Source organism: Physcomitrium patens, chromosome 21 (assembly GCF_059467195.1).
Source record: "Physcomitrium patens ecotype Gransden chromosome 21, ASM5946719v1, whole genome shotgun sequence".
NCBI classification, from domain to species: domain Eukaryota; kingdom Viridiplantae; phylum Streptophyta; class Bryopsida; order Funariales; family Funariaceae; genus Physcomitrium; species Physcomitrium patens.
In genome coordinates this window covers 13550895-13566776 of record NC_143430.1, presented here as the reverse complement: position 1 = coordinate 13566776, position 15882 = coordinate 13550895, and the positions used below count along the sequence as shown (strand labels likewise).

The window sequence follows — 15882 nt, the reverse complement described above, 5'->3', positions numbered from 1 at the left end:
TGTATTTTGGCTTGTATTGCCAAGATTTAAGCTACTTACCATAGACTTGAACTCTCTCATGCTCTTCACATTCAAATGGCTAAGGCAATGATGCCATATATTCAATTTGTCTTGGTTTGATGTAAATTCAGCAAATGTAGCTACATCCACTCCATTCACCTTCTTACAAATGAAGTAGCATAAATTCCCCTCTCTAAAGTCTTTGAAGCCTTTGTCTCCACACAATATTCTTACAAAACATCTATTCATATTAAATTGAATTTTAAAACCTTCCATTACAAGTTTACTCACCGAAAGTAGATTTTGCTTCATTTAGGTATATGAAGGACATTTTTGAATTTGATCCTATTGTTTTGTCCATTCACAACTAACTCTACCATAATAGAGCCAATTTCAATAGCTTTACATGTGCCACTATCCACCAACACCACATTTGATGTTGGAATAGCCTCATAAGTATCAAATGAACACTTATAAGGTGTCATATGCTTGAAACAATCTGTATCTACAATCCATCTTGACATAGCAGCTATAGAGGTCCCGTTTGTTGTCGTGAATGCATAATCTTGTCCTCCAAAATCATCTTGCATATTATTTGCATACTCCTTCACCATCTTTTTGTCTTTGTAGCAATTTCGAGCAAAATGGCCTACTTTGCCACAAATGAAGCAAGATTTGATATAATCTCATTGATTTGAATAGTTGTTCTTACCTTGACATGAGTAGAGTGTTGGATCTTCACTTCGGGGCTCCTTTTCTTTCTTCTTGGTTACTTCATGGGCAAGTCTTGCCATCACATAGTCTATTATAAGTTCTTTTAGCTTAATGGACTCCAAAGCCACAATGAGGTAGTTGTAGGAATCGAAAAGGCTCATCAGCAAGGTCATAATAATATCACTTTCTTCTAAAGGCTTATTAACAATTGCTAGTTGGGATCATGGACATACACATGTAAGCTAGTAATTATCTATATAAATAGGTAGAAGTAAGTAGAAGTAGATAAAAGCAAATTAATTCTATAATATCTTCTATAGAAGCTTCCTAGAAGCTTTATAGATGCTACTTTAACATTATAGATGTCTTTAATTGATTTTTTGGATTAAAAATGTGATCAAAAAGTTGGCCATGTGCCACACATGTTGTTAACTTGAAGACCAAGCTAACTATGTAGTCCACATATAGAAAAACTTACCTTGTAAGTCAAGACATGAGTCCTATAAAGTCAATACACATTGGAGGTCCAATAGAACATTGCCATGTAGCTCCTAGTTAGATAGTATATATAGAGACAAGAATGAAGCCCTCTTCACTCTTGTCAACTCCTTTCTTGCTTCTAGTTTAGTTTCAAGAGTCTCAAGTTTTTTTTTATCTTTTGGCAATAAGCCTTTCAAGTTTCTTTTAATATACATACTTTCTTATTTATATTTTGTCACTCTTTCTTTGATACGGATTTCATTGATTTACACATCATCTTTTAGTTCATATCCTTGACAGATTGATAAGAATATACTTATAGTATTGGAGCTTTATCTTGTCTTGATTAAGAGTGGATTACTTCTTTCTTATGATAAGACATAAGTATATTAGAAGTGGATTACTCTCTTCTAAATTGATATTATTCCAAGTATTTTTTTTGTACTCATGTCCTTTCTTCTACTTATCTTAAGTAGTATTAGATATTTTTTTGAGTGTTATTATCACATAGCTTGTTGAAATGAAGAATACAATGGCACAAATTCAAGAGCAATTGTGGGAATTGATGCTTGTGATGCATCAATTTAGCTTACCACTACAAGGATCAACAAAAATGGCAGGAAGTGAGGATATAGAGATGATTAGAGCTACTTCAATACTTACACCAAATCATGTCCCTCTATCCACAGTGGAACATCTTTCAAGTATTAGAGAACAAAGACTTGCTCTATCTGAAAAGTTTGATAGTACAAGATCTAAGTTTTGAGGATTTATCAATCAAGTATAACTTGTGATTGAACTTCAACCTCAAAGCTATCCAACTCTAGGATCACAAGTTAGATTCATTGGCACACTTCTTTCAAAATCATCAATATCATGGTTTTCATCTTTTCTTAAACGATGAGATCCAATATTGGATAAACTGGAGGTATTTTTGGCAGAATTCTAATCCATGTATAGAGAACATGATGCAAGTTATATTCCAACTAATAAGATCTGTATTCTCTAACATGGCAATCGATCTATAACGTTATATGCTTCACAGTTTGGACAACTTTGCTTGATATCAAGTAGGATGATGCTGCATTATTAGCCAATTTTTCTATGGATTGCAATATGAAGTAAAGAAATTGATGCTCAACTTATCTGATCCTCAAACATTAAGTCAAGTAATTGACTTTGCTATAAAATGTGATAATCAACTTTTTAAATTTCAATTTGAAAGTCGTACAAATGGGCCTCAATATTATTACAATTCGATGGTAATACCAACATCTCTTCAACACATACATTCAGAAGCAAAGGATATGCAAATTGATGTCGTACGTTTTAAACCTCTTACTGAACAAGAAAAGACTCATCACCGTCAAAAAGGATTGTGCTTATATTGTGGAGAATCTAAACACACTGTTCAACATTATCCAAAGAAGCAACAAAATCATAAAATAAAGAGCACATCTGTCAAAGAAGACAATGTATTAGAAAACAAATTTGTCCAATTACAATAGGGACTGTGTGGCTAGAATCTTATATAATTTCTAATGAAGGTCCTATCCTCTCCTGAGAACCGTCTTCTTGTTTTATAATAGATGTGCAGTTAGGACCTAATAATTATAAAGCCTCCACCTTAATAGATTTAGGAGCCTCAGCTTCTTTCTTAGACATAGAATTTGTTAAAAGTCATAAAATACCGTTAGTATAAAAAATCAAATCTGTTCATGTAGAAGTCATAGATGGTTGTCCATTGTCTTTCAGAGATGTTACTCATGAAACACTTCCTATAGATATAGCAATAAATGGTCATAGTAGTTGTATAATCTTCAATATAATTAGATCTCCCTCTAATCTAGTGATTTTAGATTTATCATGGTTAGAAAAGTATAATCGTTGCATAGATTGGATTTTTCCTACCTTTGACTTCTCTAAAAGCATAATTAAGAGTGAAATTAATCTAGTAGAAAGTCATAATTCTAATGCAATTAAACCTATGTTTGTAGGTGCAAGAGCTTTCTTGCATGCTACAAAAGAAGGATCACCTTGTGTCATTTACGCCACACTTGTTTCTAATGATGCAAAGACTTCAAGTGGTATTTCCAACCAATATCAAGAATTTCAAGATATATTTGAGAAGAAGAATGCGGATACTCTTCTAGAACATCACTCTTATGATTATTCAATTGACCTTTAAGAAGGAGCACAATTACCATTTGGACCAATCTATAGTTTATCACAAAAGAAATTTGCTGCATTCAAGGAATATATTGAAGAAAATCTAGCCAAGAATTTCATATGTAATTTCAAATTGCCACAAGGAGCTCCAATCTTATTTGTAAAGAAAAAAGATGAATCATTGCGGATGTGTGTTGATTATCGAGGATTCAACAAGATCACCATCAAGAATAGGTACCTTCTACCTTTGATATCTGAATTTCTCGATCAACAAAATCAAGCTAAAGGTTTTGAATATCAAAAATATGTCTTTTAACTCTATGCCTTCATTGCTTAGTAGCCATGAGTATTATGTATCATCATTTGTGAAAGAAAATAATACGCAATTCTCTATTCAATAAATTCTAGTTATTATGTTTGATGTCTCTCCGATTTAGTGTATGTGAAATTATCAATGTCGTCCTACCAAAAAATTATCATACTACCTTAATTATAAAAAAATTCCTTTGTAAATAAGAAAAATAGAAAATAAAAATAAAAATAACCGTAATTAAAAGAAAATGCATCTATTGCATTGAATAATAACATGTAATTATATTTATCCCACCATGTCAATTCCTATCTTTACTTAATAATCTACTATTGTTTGTAGGTGTGGTAGCTTACATCCATGCAAAAAAAAGATAATCACTAACTTATTGCTGTCTTTCTCCTTTTTTCTATTGACTACAACAAGTTGACTCTATTTGTGAAAACATTAAAAATATTTATTTGCATCAATACTATATATTTAGTATATCCTTTGATGGATGTAAAATTTGAAAGATGGAAGTTATTAATAAAGGCAACAATCACTACTTATAAATAGTAGATATTAAAAGTGAGAGTTATCTTATTCCATACTTTTTTTTGTATGCAACCTTAGTGATGTTTTGTATTAGGGCTTCTAACTTATGGTTCTTCAATATCCAATTGCTACAATAATTCTAATATTAATGAATTTGGCCATAAAAGTAAATATCTCATTGAAATCAACACTAATAACTTGTAAGTACTCTTTGGCAACCAATCTTATGTTATATCTTATAACATTGTCTATTGCGTCTCTTTCAATTCTAAACATCCACTTACAACCAATTGAAGTTCAATTTAATAGAAGTATATCCTTTGGCATCTTATTTTCTATTAAAATATATCTTAAAATATACGTTATTCTCCTAGGATTTGTTGGAATTTTACCTATGATAATAATATTCTATAGTATTTATCTAATTCTTAATATAATTTTTTTCAGATCTTAAAAAAATTTCTATCATAAAACAAGAATAATTTTTTTAAAAAAAACAATAAAAGCTTTACAAAATATTGCATAAAAATCCAACCTTAGAATTCCTATTGTAATTAAACAAACTTATTTTTGATGCATTTTATTTATCAATAGCTATATTACTAAGTTTGTAGTTATGCTATTTATTTGGATAATATTAAGAAATTTTTTTAAGTTCTCTATAATATAAATATAATTCTTCAAGGTCATATTATTACATGACATGATTTTTAATCTAGAAATATACTTGGTACCTAGCTATAGAAAGCTTATCTTTAATTTATTGGCTATGTTCTATCAAATGATTTTTTTAATCTTAATATTACAAGCATTGACTTCAATTTATAATATCTCCTTCATTATAACTTAAAATGCATCAAGCCATATATATATATATATATATATATATATATATATTATAGGAAAAAAAAGTATTTTCTTTGATCTTACTTACCAATCTTTTATTCTTTTTTGAAAGAGTATATTATATACCTAAAAATGATAGTAGAATCAAAATCAATACCTTAACTTTGAACATGTATATTTCTTCTATTAAAACTCCAAATCATTTAATTTTGAGAGGCAACAATGAAGCCTTCTAAATTCTTATCAATACTTTTCTTGTGCTTTATTTTAGTCTAAATTATATATCTAATCTTTTAATTGTTTTTTTTTCTTGATAATATAAATATTTTAAATATGTTCTAATATTATTTAAAAAATAGAAAAATATCATATATCTCCTTGAAATATATTGAAATATTAAGAATATTTTTATATCTTTAATAATAATAAATATATTTCTAAAAGTATTGATAATAACATATTTATTCTTACATATGATAAGATATTTCCAATTTGACAAAGATACATCCATTCTTAATGATTCTATTATTTTATTTTTTTTATCGAGCACAAAGTTCAAGTAGTTGTGGCTCAATTGCTTGAAATCTCCTTGTCATCTATCCTTACAATGCTTATACCTTTATTGATTTCATGACAATGAAATGTTTATTGAAATTATATTTAAAAAGTGCAAAGTAACCAATTAGATTCTTACAATAACAATTCTATGTGAATGTAATGTAGGCAAGATAAAACCAAATTTTAAGGCTATATTTTGGCAAATAGTCATCAAATCTCTATTATTTACTTCAAAATGGCAACGTCTTATATTTTCATGGAAAGGAGACAAAAAAAGAAGGATTTGGCATGAAAAAAAGAGCCCATAAATTTGTACAATGGATTGCAAATATATATATATATTTTTTTCTATCTATGTATAGATGAATGAGCACTAGAAGGTAGATTATTCTAGCATGGTTGTGGCACCAAATTTGGTGGTGACCAAGTACCTACCATCACTACAACATAGACAAAAAGATTTATTTTTATTATGAGTAAGAATGAAGATTTTGGTATAAAGTTTTCAAGTTTTTTAAACTTTCATTAAAATTCATCTTATTCAATGTATATTGAAGGACTGGCAACTGTTGTACATTCATCTCTAGATTTTATTGGAATTGACACTAATTCTTGAATCCCTCAAAAACAAAATGGTACTAATTTGTGAAATTATGTTGAGCAAAGGGATGATAAGTAGCTTGATATGGCATAATTCTTAATTTTACTCTTAAGAAAGATCGACTTTTTCAACTCCATTGTTGAATGTATTTATTAAATTAGATCCAACATCAACAAATGCATCAAATCAATATAAAGATGGCTCTATTGCCACTATCAAGCTTGTCTTGATAGCCAATTAGGTTTTTTTTTTTTTCCTATGATTTTGTACTGCAAATAGTCTACAATAAGGATCGATTTGTTATTGCACTCTTAAAAAATATGATTTGCATGGCTTTCATTCAACAAGAAGTTCAAAGACATTACCTAATTTGAAGCCATGACTAGATGATCATCCATAGAATTGTATTGATGAAAACTTTCCATTCTTCTCATAGGACAAGAATCCTATCTCATCTACTAAAACTAAAGTTAGATGTATAATAATTGAATATGTCAAAGTAGTATTATCATATACAAAGACGTATTTTTTGTTATAACTATAAAAATGATATTGCACAAGATAAAAATCTAGAGTAAAGAATAAATACTTATATATAGAAGTAAGACTTTTTTGAATATTATTATTACCTATTGCTATAGAAATTGGTTTAGATCCAATAGCTATTTGATTGTAGTAGTACTCAAAATTAAAGTCTCTACTATTGATTAAATTCATGTAAGTAGTCAAGCCAATTATTAAGAAGCAACTTGTTTATAATCTTCGCCCTCACTAATGATAGATCTAATTTTATTGAATATATTGTTCTACTAAAAATTGGGACTTTTCTTATTGTGGAATTCATATATGATAGAAATTTAAGAGTGCCTAGCAACAAATAAGAAAATACAAAATGTTGGTTTGAAATACCAAAGAAAGTTATAATAGTAGCAAGGGGCCCAAAGTACAGTAAGATGTATAGCAAACCATGAGGTTGGGCTTTTTCACAAGATCATAGCAGATTTTGTCCATAGTTTAGTGTTGAGGTAGTTGCATTTTTAGACAAAATAAAACTTGGTTTGTATGGATAGAGTACCACTTTACAAGGTATTATTCAATACTAATAAGGATATAAGTGTTATGGGGATAGATGACAAGGGGGCTGCAAACAAGAGAGGTGCAATTGCTTGAACTTTGTATTCCATACAAAATTAAAAAATAATAATAGAATTTCCAAGAATAGATGCGCCTTTATCTGATTAGTGATACCTTATAATATTTAAGGCTATATTTGCTATTATCAAGAATGTATGGATATTTTTGATGTTTCAACATATTTCAAAGATAAATATAATATTTTTCCAAAAAAATACATTATAATAAGTTAGAATTTTTAAAATTGATATTAGACTTAAAATCATGTTGAATATTACTAAAAAGATCTAATATTTCAAAAATATTTCTTTGAAGTTTGGAATAATTATGTAGTTGTATTAACTTTTTGAATTTTTTTAATACAAATGTATAATAATTGCATTACAATGTATGTTGAAAAAACTATTTGGCAATATAAAACAATGATATTATTGTAGTTATATGCAAATCCATAGAGTTGTTGAACTAAATCAAGAGTTCTTTTTGCCAAATGTACTATTCTAATTCCTCACAATAATCAAGTTGTATTAATCAACCATCTCATAGCACCATTTCACAGCCTCTTTTTTATTTACACTATGCTGCTGAAGGAAAATTTCTCTTCATAAAGTGGAATCCCTTGATAAAACTTTTGAATATTTGAAAGATGGGATTCATTAATCAGACTTTTGAGCCTTTTAAAAGTAACTTTAAGAAATAAACACTCCTTAAGTAATAATTTATGACTGAAACATAGCCTGGTTTTGTAAACCCAAGCCTCAAGTTTAAGTCCATTGTTCATCAACTTATTGAATGTAATTTTAATGTTACATTAACATGCTTTACATCACAGCTAAATATAATTTTGAAAACGAAGAATCTATTTTTTCGTGCAATAAATTAAGAACTTGTGAATTATTCTACATATATATAGGTACAGATATACGAAACCTCCCAGTCTTTACTTCTTAGACAACCAGTCTCAAACATTGGACACAGTTCGAAATGTGAATGCTCACTAGGAAGCTGTCTAGAGCTTCAAAGCAATGAGATTTTGCTTGTTGACAGTCTTGAGGTCTTGAGGGTATAGCATCACCTACAACACATCAAAAAGAACTGAGTAATCACCAATCATCAGAGAAACTTTCCCACTTAGCTCGGTAAATCAGCGACAAGAATCTTGAGAGGAGTTCCATCGTCTTCGATCACAGCGGAATATATCTTTTCCTGACATAGCTTGACTCTCCTCCCAGTTGTCCTTGCTTGAAATCATGCGAGATACAGATTGACTTCCAAATTGAAAGAGTCCATTCGATCTTAGATTTTCTTTTCCAACATTTAGCTTCAAGTCAATATATGAAGCCAAGTCATCTGCGTCCTCATCACGGGACGGTAAAGAAACCCCCTGGTTAGCCCCTTCGTTGCCCTGTGAAGCGGTGAGTGAAGAGCTTGACCTTTTCATGTCGAAACACGCCATTCTAGCTGCAAATGGTGACATCCCCACAGGCCCAGGTCCAGAATGCATGTCTTGCTTAAGCATTGCACTGTTGGAACTTGCAACCAAAACAGACGGAGAATCCTCATCGGTTGGCCTTTTAGTTTGCACTTCAATGTTTCCATCGTCAGTAACATATCCATAATCCCTTTCGGTATTATAGGAATCTCCCAGCTCATTTGCTGCATCTTTCTTACGATCGGGTACTGTGTTTGATGAGTTCCCTGTGTGTGAAGAATTTTCAGGTTTAAAAAAAAGCCTTCTCAAGTTATCTCTATTTTCAGGGCCTACAGAAGCAGACCATGAGATAGTCGGTTGAGAATGAGACGAGGCGTGTGTGCAACTGCTAGAATAATCATGCTGAGCACCAACTTCAGTGCTCGTTTCCTGATCCGAAGCTTCGTGGATTTCCGGTCGGAACTGGAAATGCTCTGAGTTCGTAACGCTATCATCCGCCTCAAAATTGGTACGTCTAACGCTATCTGCGTCACCATTGGCAATGTGCGTAATCATAAAAGCTTGTCAGTAAACTACAGTGCAAATTCAATATGGCTCATTCTGACATATCAATCGGTGGTTAGAGGGCTACAGCGACTCAAGAAATGGAATCATAACACTTCTTTCACTGTCCAAAGTGATTTTCAAATTTAGGCTGTTAGTGAAGGCCAAAATATTAGTCTCTGAAAACTTGGGGAGAGAAACGCAACATGCTAAAAGTATAGAGTCTAATACCGGGACTTAAAAGAGCTTTAGATGCCGAAGGACGAAAAGAAAAGCCGCCTGTCACTTCTTCAGGGCTAAAACAAACCCTTCGAGTACTTTTCTGTACAATGGGCTTCTCCATGCCAGCATCCCATTTCAACCCAGTTCCGGGACCTTGATGAATTGCGGACTTTCGTAGTGAGCTATTTGCAGCCCCAAGATTCCCAGACTTGCGTGTTTTGATAGTAGGAAGTGGATCGAAAGCTCCTACTTGGAATTCATACACCTTATCTGGAAGTTTTTCTGGAGATAGCATAAGCGCATCTTCCTTGTGAGGTAAAGATGAGAACGAAATTTGACGATCAAAAAACCGGGAGGAGTAGTTGTCTGATTTTGGCTCCGGTGCAACATAACTGAACAAGACAATTTAAGAGAATAATACAATCAGACAACATTTACGAGCACTATGATAACATTGCAAGTATATCTACATATTCGAGAGGGTAAAAATGAAACATTTTGAGATGGTGATAAATCATCACCTAATCGGAGAGCCAATAATCCATTGACACAATCATAGAGGGACAATCGTTAATGCAGGTACTTCCGCTGCATCACTTGACAGAATAAAAAAGAAAAAGAAAAAAGAAAACATAGAAGACGAGGAAATCAATCACTTAAACTCACCTAGAGTCAGCAGAAGGACCAGGTGATACAGGAATGTCTTTGTGAACCACACAATTGCGGATAGAACCATCAGCATGTTTACCACATCCCTGAAGCATCCTTCGTAATTCTTGCTTCTGCACAGCAGCACATCCACAGATTCATCCTTCCACACAAGGGATTGCAAAGGCATGCTCCAAGAAATACAATCACACCAGCAAAACGCAATTTATACCTTCACCACCATGGATCTGTCAGATCTTCGTATATACAAGTTTGCGCAAATATGTTGATTTGAGCCTCCAACAGTAATATCGTATCTAATTAAACTTAAACTTGAGGTAATTTGATCACATTGAAGCCATTGAAAAGCCTCTAACGACAAGAACAAACATCCAAGAGAACACCGAGACGGGCACCTTGGAGCGAGGAACGTAAGGTGATGAAAGTTGAAGTGACATGGACAATTGTTGAATGTCCATAGATGTCTCTCGCACTCGTTCTTCCTGAGATAGCATGCAAAAGTAGAGAGGTGAATCTTGAGTGAAAGGATTAATAGTAATCGAATAACAATCACTCAGCTTGATGTGTGCGTCGGGTGCAAGTGTCGGTAGTCTGATGACATACGTTGAATTTAAGATTTGAGCAAAGTAAGAAAAATGACTTGTGCTCGGCAGACCTGAACATTCAATCTTTCAGCAACGTCTGAAATCATCCAAGCCACCCGAAGAGCCGATTCGTTGGATGACTCGTCCATTTTGGCGTTACTCTTTGCATTAAGTTTACTCAAGCGTGACCTTAATGCTCTAATTTTAGATTGATGTCTAGCAAGAGCTTCAAGTTCATCCTCCACTTGTTGCTGTTTAGCCACTTTCTCGAGCTTGTGGCTCAATCCTTGTAGCTGTGCCCATGACACCAGTTGATGATGGTTAACAATTCCAAACAATTAATTTGGAACCAAAAAAAGGCATCACCAATAAAACTTTGAACCCAAGAGGTCATTGATAAGAATTCAGTAGCAAGGAATATGCTGGGTATATGTGACGGAAAATTAATTGTGAAAATACACAGGGAGTGACCACCCACTGGTAACAAAGTGTGGTGCTCACTATCTGAAATCTTTGCTCTTCACAGTCAAAACCTACAGGAACACCAACCTGTTCTGTTGACGTGCCATCAGGCGAGAAACAGAGGACCTGTGAAAGGTATTCCCAATCATACTCATCTGGTCTGGAAATAGAAGTTGCTTGAGTTGCCTGCGCACACCCCCTGAACAAATTATACCTCCAGAGAAAAATTAAATCAAATCTCTGTGACTAACTATCCAGAACAGTGACTGGGGATCTAAGCGCGATCTTCAAACTAGAAATGAATTACTTCGATGTATTTCGAGCACACGTAGGCGAGGATTCCTCTGGTATTGTCAGTATAAAATGCATTTCTAGTGAAGATTAGAACAAGAGAATATAAGAAAATAAATTTGAATGAAACTAGAAAATATAGTATGCCATTATATTGTTTTATGATATATATTGACAGGATTTTTTCTCTTGTTTTATTCATATAAGTCAGTCAACTTCAAGTATTTCAGCGTCAAGGTTGAGTTCCAGTAACAAACCTGAAATTCAGTCAAAACACGGCTTGTCTCCAGCTTCTTCTGAGACACCTGCAAAATGCAAGGAATAAGAATTCAGGTCCAGAGAAAAATTGCAGTCATAATTTAATCTTCCCACATATTCAAATTGGGATAGACAACATACTGAACAAAGCACAAATACAGGTTCACTTTCAGAGGTAAAAAGGATTGCTTTCTGAAATAGTAAGAAAAAAGAAAAAAAAAAATCGTGAGCGATCAACTCACAGCTTTAGACTTGCTAGCCAGTGCATCTGAAAGCTGATACACTTCTTGCTGCAGAGTCCACACCAGACTTAGACTAGGAGTCTCATCGTTGTCACAATCTGGTCCATCATAATTCGGACTTCCATCACACATACTCTTGCACGTACATCCCGTAAGATTAGTCCTTGATCCTGGTTTAGAGACACTCCCATCGCTGTGTAATGGACTAGGACTTTGCCTGAACAGCGTATTGTACGATCGCACACAATCCCTGAAAGATTTTTGCGGTTGTAAGTACCAAATTTCTTATTCGATTTGAACACTGATTCTCCACAATCAATCACTACATATGACATTTAAGATAAGGATCAAAAGCGTAGCATCCGAGCAGCCCAAGTCTCCGTCGAGCACCACAAGCAACACAAGCCACCCCAAAAATTTGTAATCGAGATGAGAAATGTGATATTAAAATTCGTTAAAGATAGACATACCCAGCAAGTTGGTTGTCGCTATCAATAATATTTGGAGACCGTGGGCAATAGTCATCAGAGGTGTTGCAACTTACAGGCTGGTCAAAGGCATCACTCCAAGTGCCCCTAGAATTCTCACTTCGAGTATCCGATGCCCTGCTGACGTCGCTAATTCTTGTCCAGTCACTGTCTCTGTTCTATGATCCGGAAGCGAAGAGTATGTTCAACATAAAGGAAAAGTATAATTTGATTGCATCTGAAAATCGAGGTGAGTTTCTGCTCCATGGAGTAAGCAAACCCTAAACATGACGGATAGCGGATAAGATATTGATCTAGGACCAGACAACTGCATCATATGATAAAATGAGTAGTGTAGCATACTTCAGGGTGCGAGTTGCGCTGGAGGTTGACAAATGCGGCAGTAAGCTCGATCCACTCTTGTTCCTTAGCTTCAAGCATGAGTCCCTTTTCATTTATTAATTTCTTTAACTCCTCTCTCTCAGCATCTAATGCCGAGACTTTTCGAAAAAGCAACTCACATTCTCGCGAAAACGCTTGGACTTGAGACTTCAAGTCTTGTTTCTTAATTTGCAAACGTATAATCTTTTCTTTCAGCATGTTTGTTTCAAGCAATACAGCTTTCAAATTCTGCACGCGGTTGAAAAGTTAAACTCACAGATTATTGAAAAATGTATGCGAAAGAAGAAACCTTCTCACAGTAGAAATAATAATCACTCAAACATAAAACAGAAGAAAATCAAACAGAAAAAATAGTACATGCTCTGTAGACCACAAATCATCAGTACCGAAAAAAATATGCAAGAATTGCCTAAGAAAACACTAGCAAGTATTACAGCCCATGGTGTTATTTAAGATATCACAGGATCTTCACGAAGTCACAAACAAAACTTATGATGTCAGTTTCCAATTTGTATTGCGCATGACTTACAGTGTTTGTGAGCTGCTTCTTGTGGTCAGAAATATCACTTTCATTGAGATCTTCAATATCGAAGACAGGTTTTGCAACTATCATCCTCATTTCTTTACGTAACCTCTGCATCTCAAGGTTTGTATTAAATATTTCCGTATTAGTAGAATCCAGGCGCTCTTGCAGGTCCGCAGTTTGAGCACGATGCATTGCTATAACTTGATCTTGATCTGAAATTTGACCCTGCCGACAGAACCAACTAATCAGGCACACAAGTAGAGATTTGAGCTTCCAATTTCGAAATGGTAAGTTGATGAATACTTGAAAGTGTGTAGGTTGCTCGTAGGGATTAAGAGCATGAATCTAAGAAGTCACATTGCTGTTGAAGTGAGAAAGTGAAGAGATAAAATTCACCTGCAAGTCAAAAATAATCGTATCTCTGCTCCTCAATTGTTTCCTCAACCGTATCACCATTTCACGTTTGGATGCAAGACCAGCCCTCAAGGCCGAGGAGGAGTATGTGTCTGATGGGGGTTCTTCTCCACTACTAGTCTCATCTTTCATCTGGCGACACATTTTGAATGCTGGAAGAGAGGATTTATTTGGTAAAGTTCGCTTTGGTTTAGAGCTGTAAAAGTCAACCTGAGGTTGAAACGAAGCGGGAGTCCCTGAACCATCCCAATGAGCCATCACTCGAGGTGCCTTCCAAGAGAGCTTGGAGCCAGTGCCATCTGTAAAAGATGAAACATGCCTTAATTTTAAACATACACAGAAATCTTAGCCAAGAACAATCTATGAATTGAATAAATGAGAATCAATATACGTTTAGACTACGGCAGTAACAACACGACGTCCTGGACAAGAGAAAACGGACGGTTTTCAAGTACAAGGTCAAGAAAGTCTAAGCAGAGCTGACATCTGTAACTTGAAGCAAAAGAGTCACCAAAAATTTGTGATCGGAAGATGTACTAGGAAATAGAAACCTGGGGGAAGAAAGAATCTTGCAGACAACACATCTAAAGCCTTGAACAACGTTCAAAGCAAATTAGAGAGCTAATTCTGTTTGTGTCAATTCATAAGAGAACAAAATACCAGGTGAGAAATTGTCGTCGAATAGCTCCTTCACACGAGGAGCGTCAAACTCATAGTCTACGCCGCGAGAACCAGGTGTTCCTTTACTTGAAGTCACTTTGGGATCTGCGGCAACAGCGCAAACTACCTCAGCAACGGAGGTAAAAGGTCATGCAATGAAACGAGAAAACTTCTACAGGGTGCCATTCACGCCATCCATTGCATCGTACCTACGAAAGTTGAAATTTCTGCTTTCAAAAGATTTGAAGAACGGCCTCTGAATTGATCGCGTTGGCACTGGATCTGCTTGCGTCCGATTACGATTCCCACCGCCATGACGATGGCACCTCCAGCAATCATCACCCAATTCGGACCATCTCGTTTCGGACCCATGACCAGGGTCCTATCCCCTGAGACTTGTTGGGAATGCATCAGTTGTTGAGAGAATCAAAGGCTCCACAACTGATTTGAGTGTCTCAAGAGCTCAAAGCATGTCATGCCTGGAAGGACGATCCCATAAATCACCAAAACTCCGATCCATACATTCCTCCGAAGTCCTCCGGAATTGCATGACATTGGATCCAAATGACAACAGTCGTGACCACCGTACACGAAAGTGACAGATCTTACCTCCGACTACAAAGAACTTCCATTTACGGCACATGATAGAAATGACAAGGATCCAAAACACGTCTGAAGCGAAATCCTTCGATCCATGTCCAAGAAAAAACCAGCTCCTCAGCTAGCAAAACCTAAGATACCATTCAGTCCAGCACTTCTGTAAAAACCACTGCCCCAAAATCTTCACTTTTGCAAGTCCCGAAACCGAAACCGCCCAAGCAGCACCCATCAGCACACCCGATCAGACCCCCTCTTGAATCTCCAAGCTCGCGGTGAGATAATCAAATTTCGGAAACCACCTCTCCGAAGGACTTGTGCTACCGCAATGACGGTGGAGGCGATCAGAGTGTTGGTGCAATCGTCCTCTGTTTCCTCGTGCGAGGAAGTTGAAGAAGGGGCACGGACGGTGTCATTTCCCAGCGCGGAGGCGACGACTGAACAGAGAAGGGCAAGCGAGGGAGGGAGGAACGGAGGAGGGTGTGGTCCCGCGACGGCGAAGGATCCAAAGGTGGCCGTTGCCCACAATCAGTGCCTTCAAACCCACTAGCGGCGACCAGCAGTTCCTAGTGAGAGCCTGAACTGATGACAAATATACGCTCTCTTTTGTTTGTATTATTAGGCTTGCAATGGCGATGCTGCTCTTCATGTTCGCAACACCCTGAGTGTGCGCTGAAACTTGCTTGTGTAAACTGTCAGCTTTTCGAGGGTAATTGAGATTAATTAATTTGATCTACTTTGAGATCTAAATAACTGAGATGATT

The 15882-nt window shown here is 35.1% G+C and overlaps 1 protein-coding gene across 2 annotated transcripts; it reads right to left on the bottom strand.

Moving 5' to 3' along the window:
• Positions 1 to 8271: 8271 nt before the first annotated feature.
• LOC112273965 (uncharacterized) lies at positions 8272 to 15668 on the bottom strand. 2 transcript variants are annotated; one of them, XM_024503073.3, is made up of 15 exons: positions 15131 to 15668; positions 14731 to 15000; positions 14522 to 14626; positions 13844 to 14160; positions 13451 to 13672; positions 12883 to 13149; positions 12523 to 12698; positions 12053 to 12302; positions 11810 to 11857; positions 11349 to 11447; positions 10871 to 11092; positions 10611 to 10697; positions 10213 to 10328; positions 9556 to 9938; positions 8272 to 9305 (listed from the first exon to the last, which is right to left on the bottom strand). In XM_024503073.3, exons 2-15 carry the CDS (start codon positions 14930 to 14932, stop codon positions 8494 to 8496), a joined length of 3306 nt encoding a protein of 1101 aa, XP_024358841.1. In that variant the 5' UTR covers positions 14933 to 15000; positions 15131 to 15668; the 3' UTR covers positions 8272 to 8493. The 2 variants fall into 2 exon arrangements, with proteins under 2 accessions (XP_024358841.1, XP_090101943.1); XM_090245817.1 differs by having other exon boundaries at positions 14731 to 15668.
• Between the last annotated feature and the right edge of the window lie 214 nt (positions 15669 to 15882).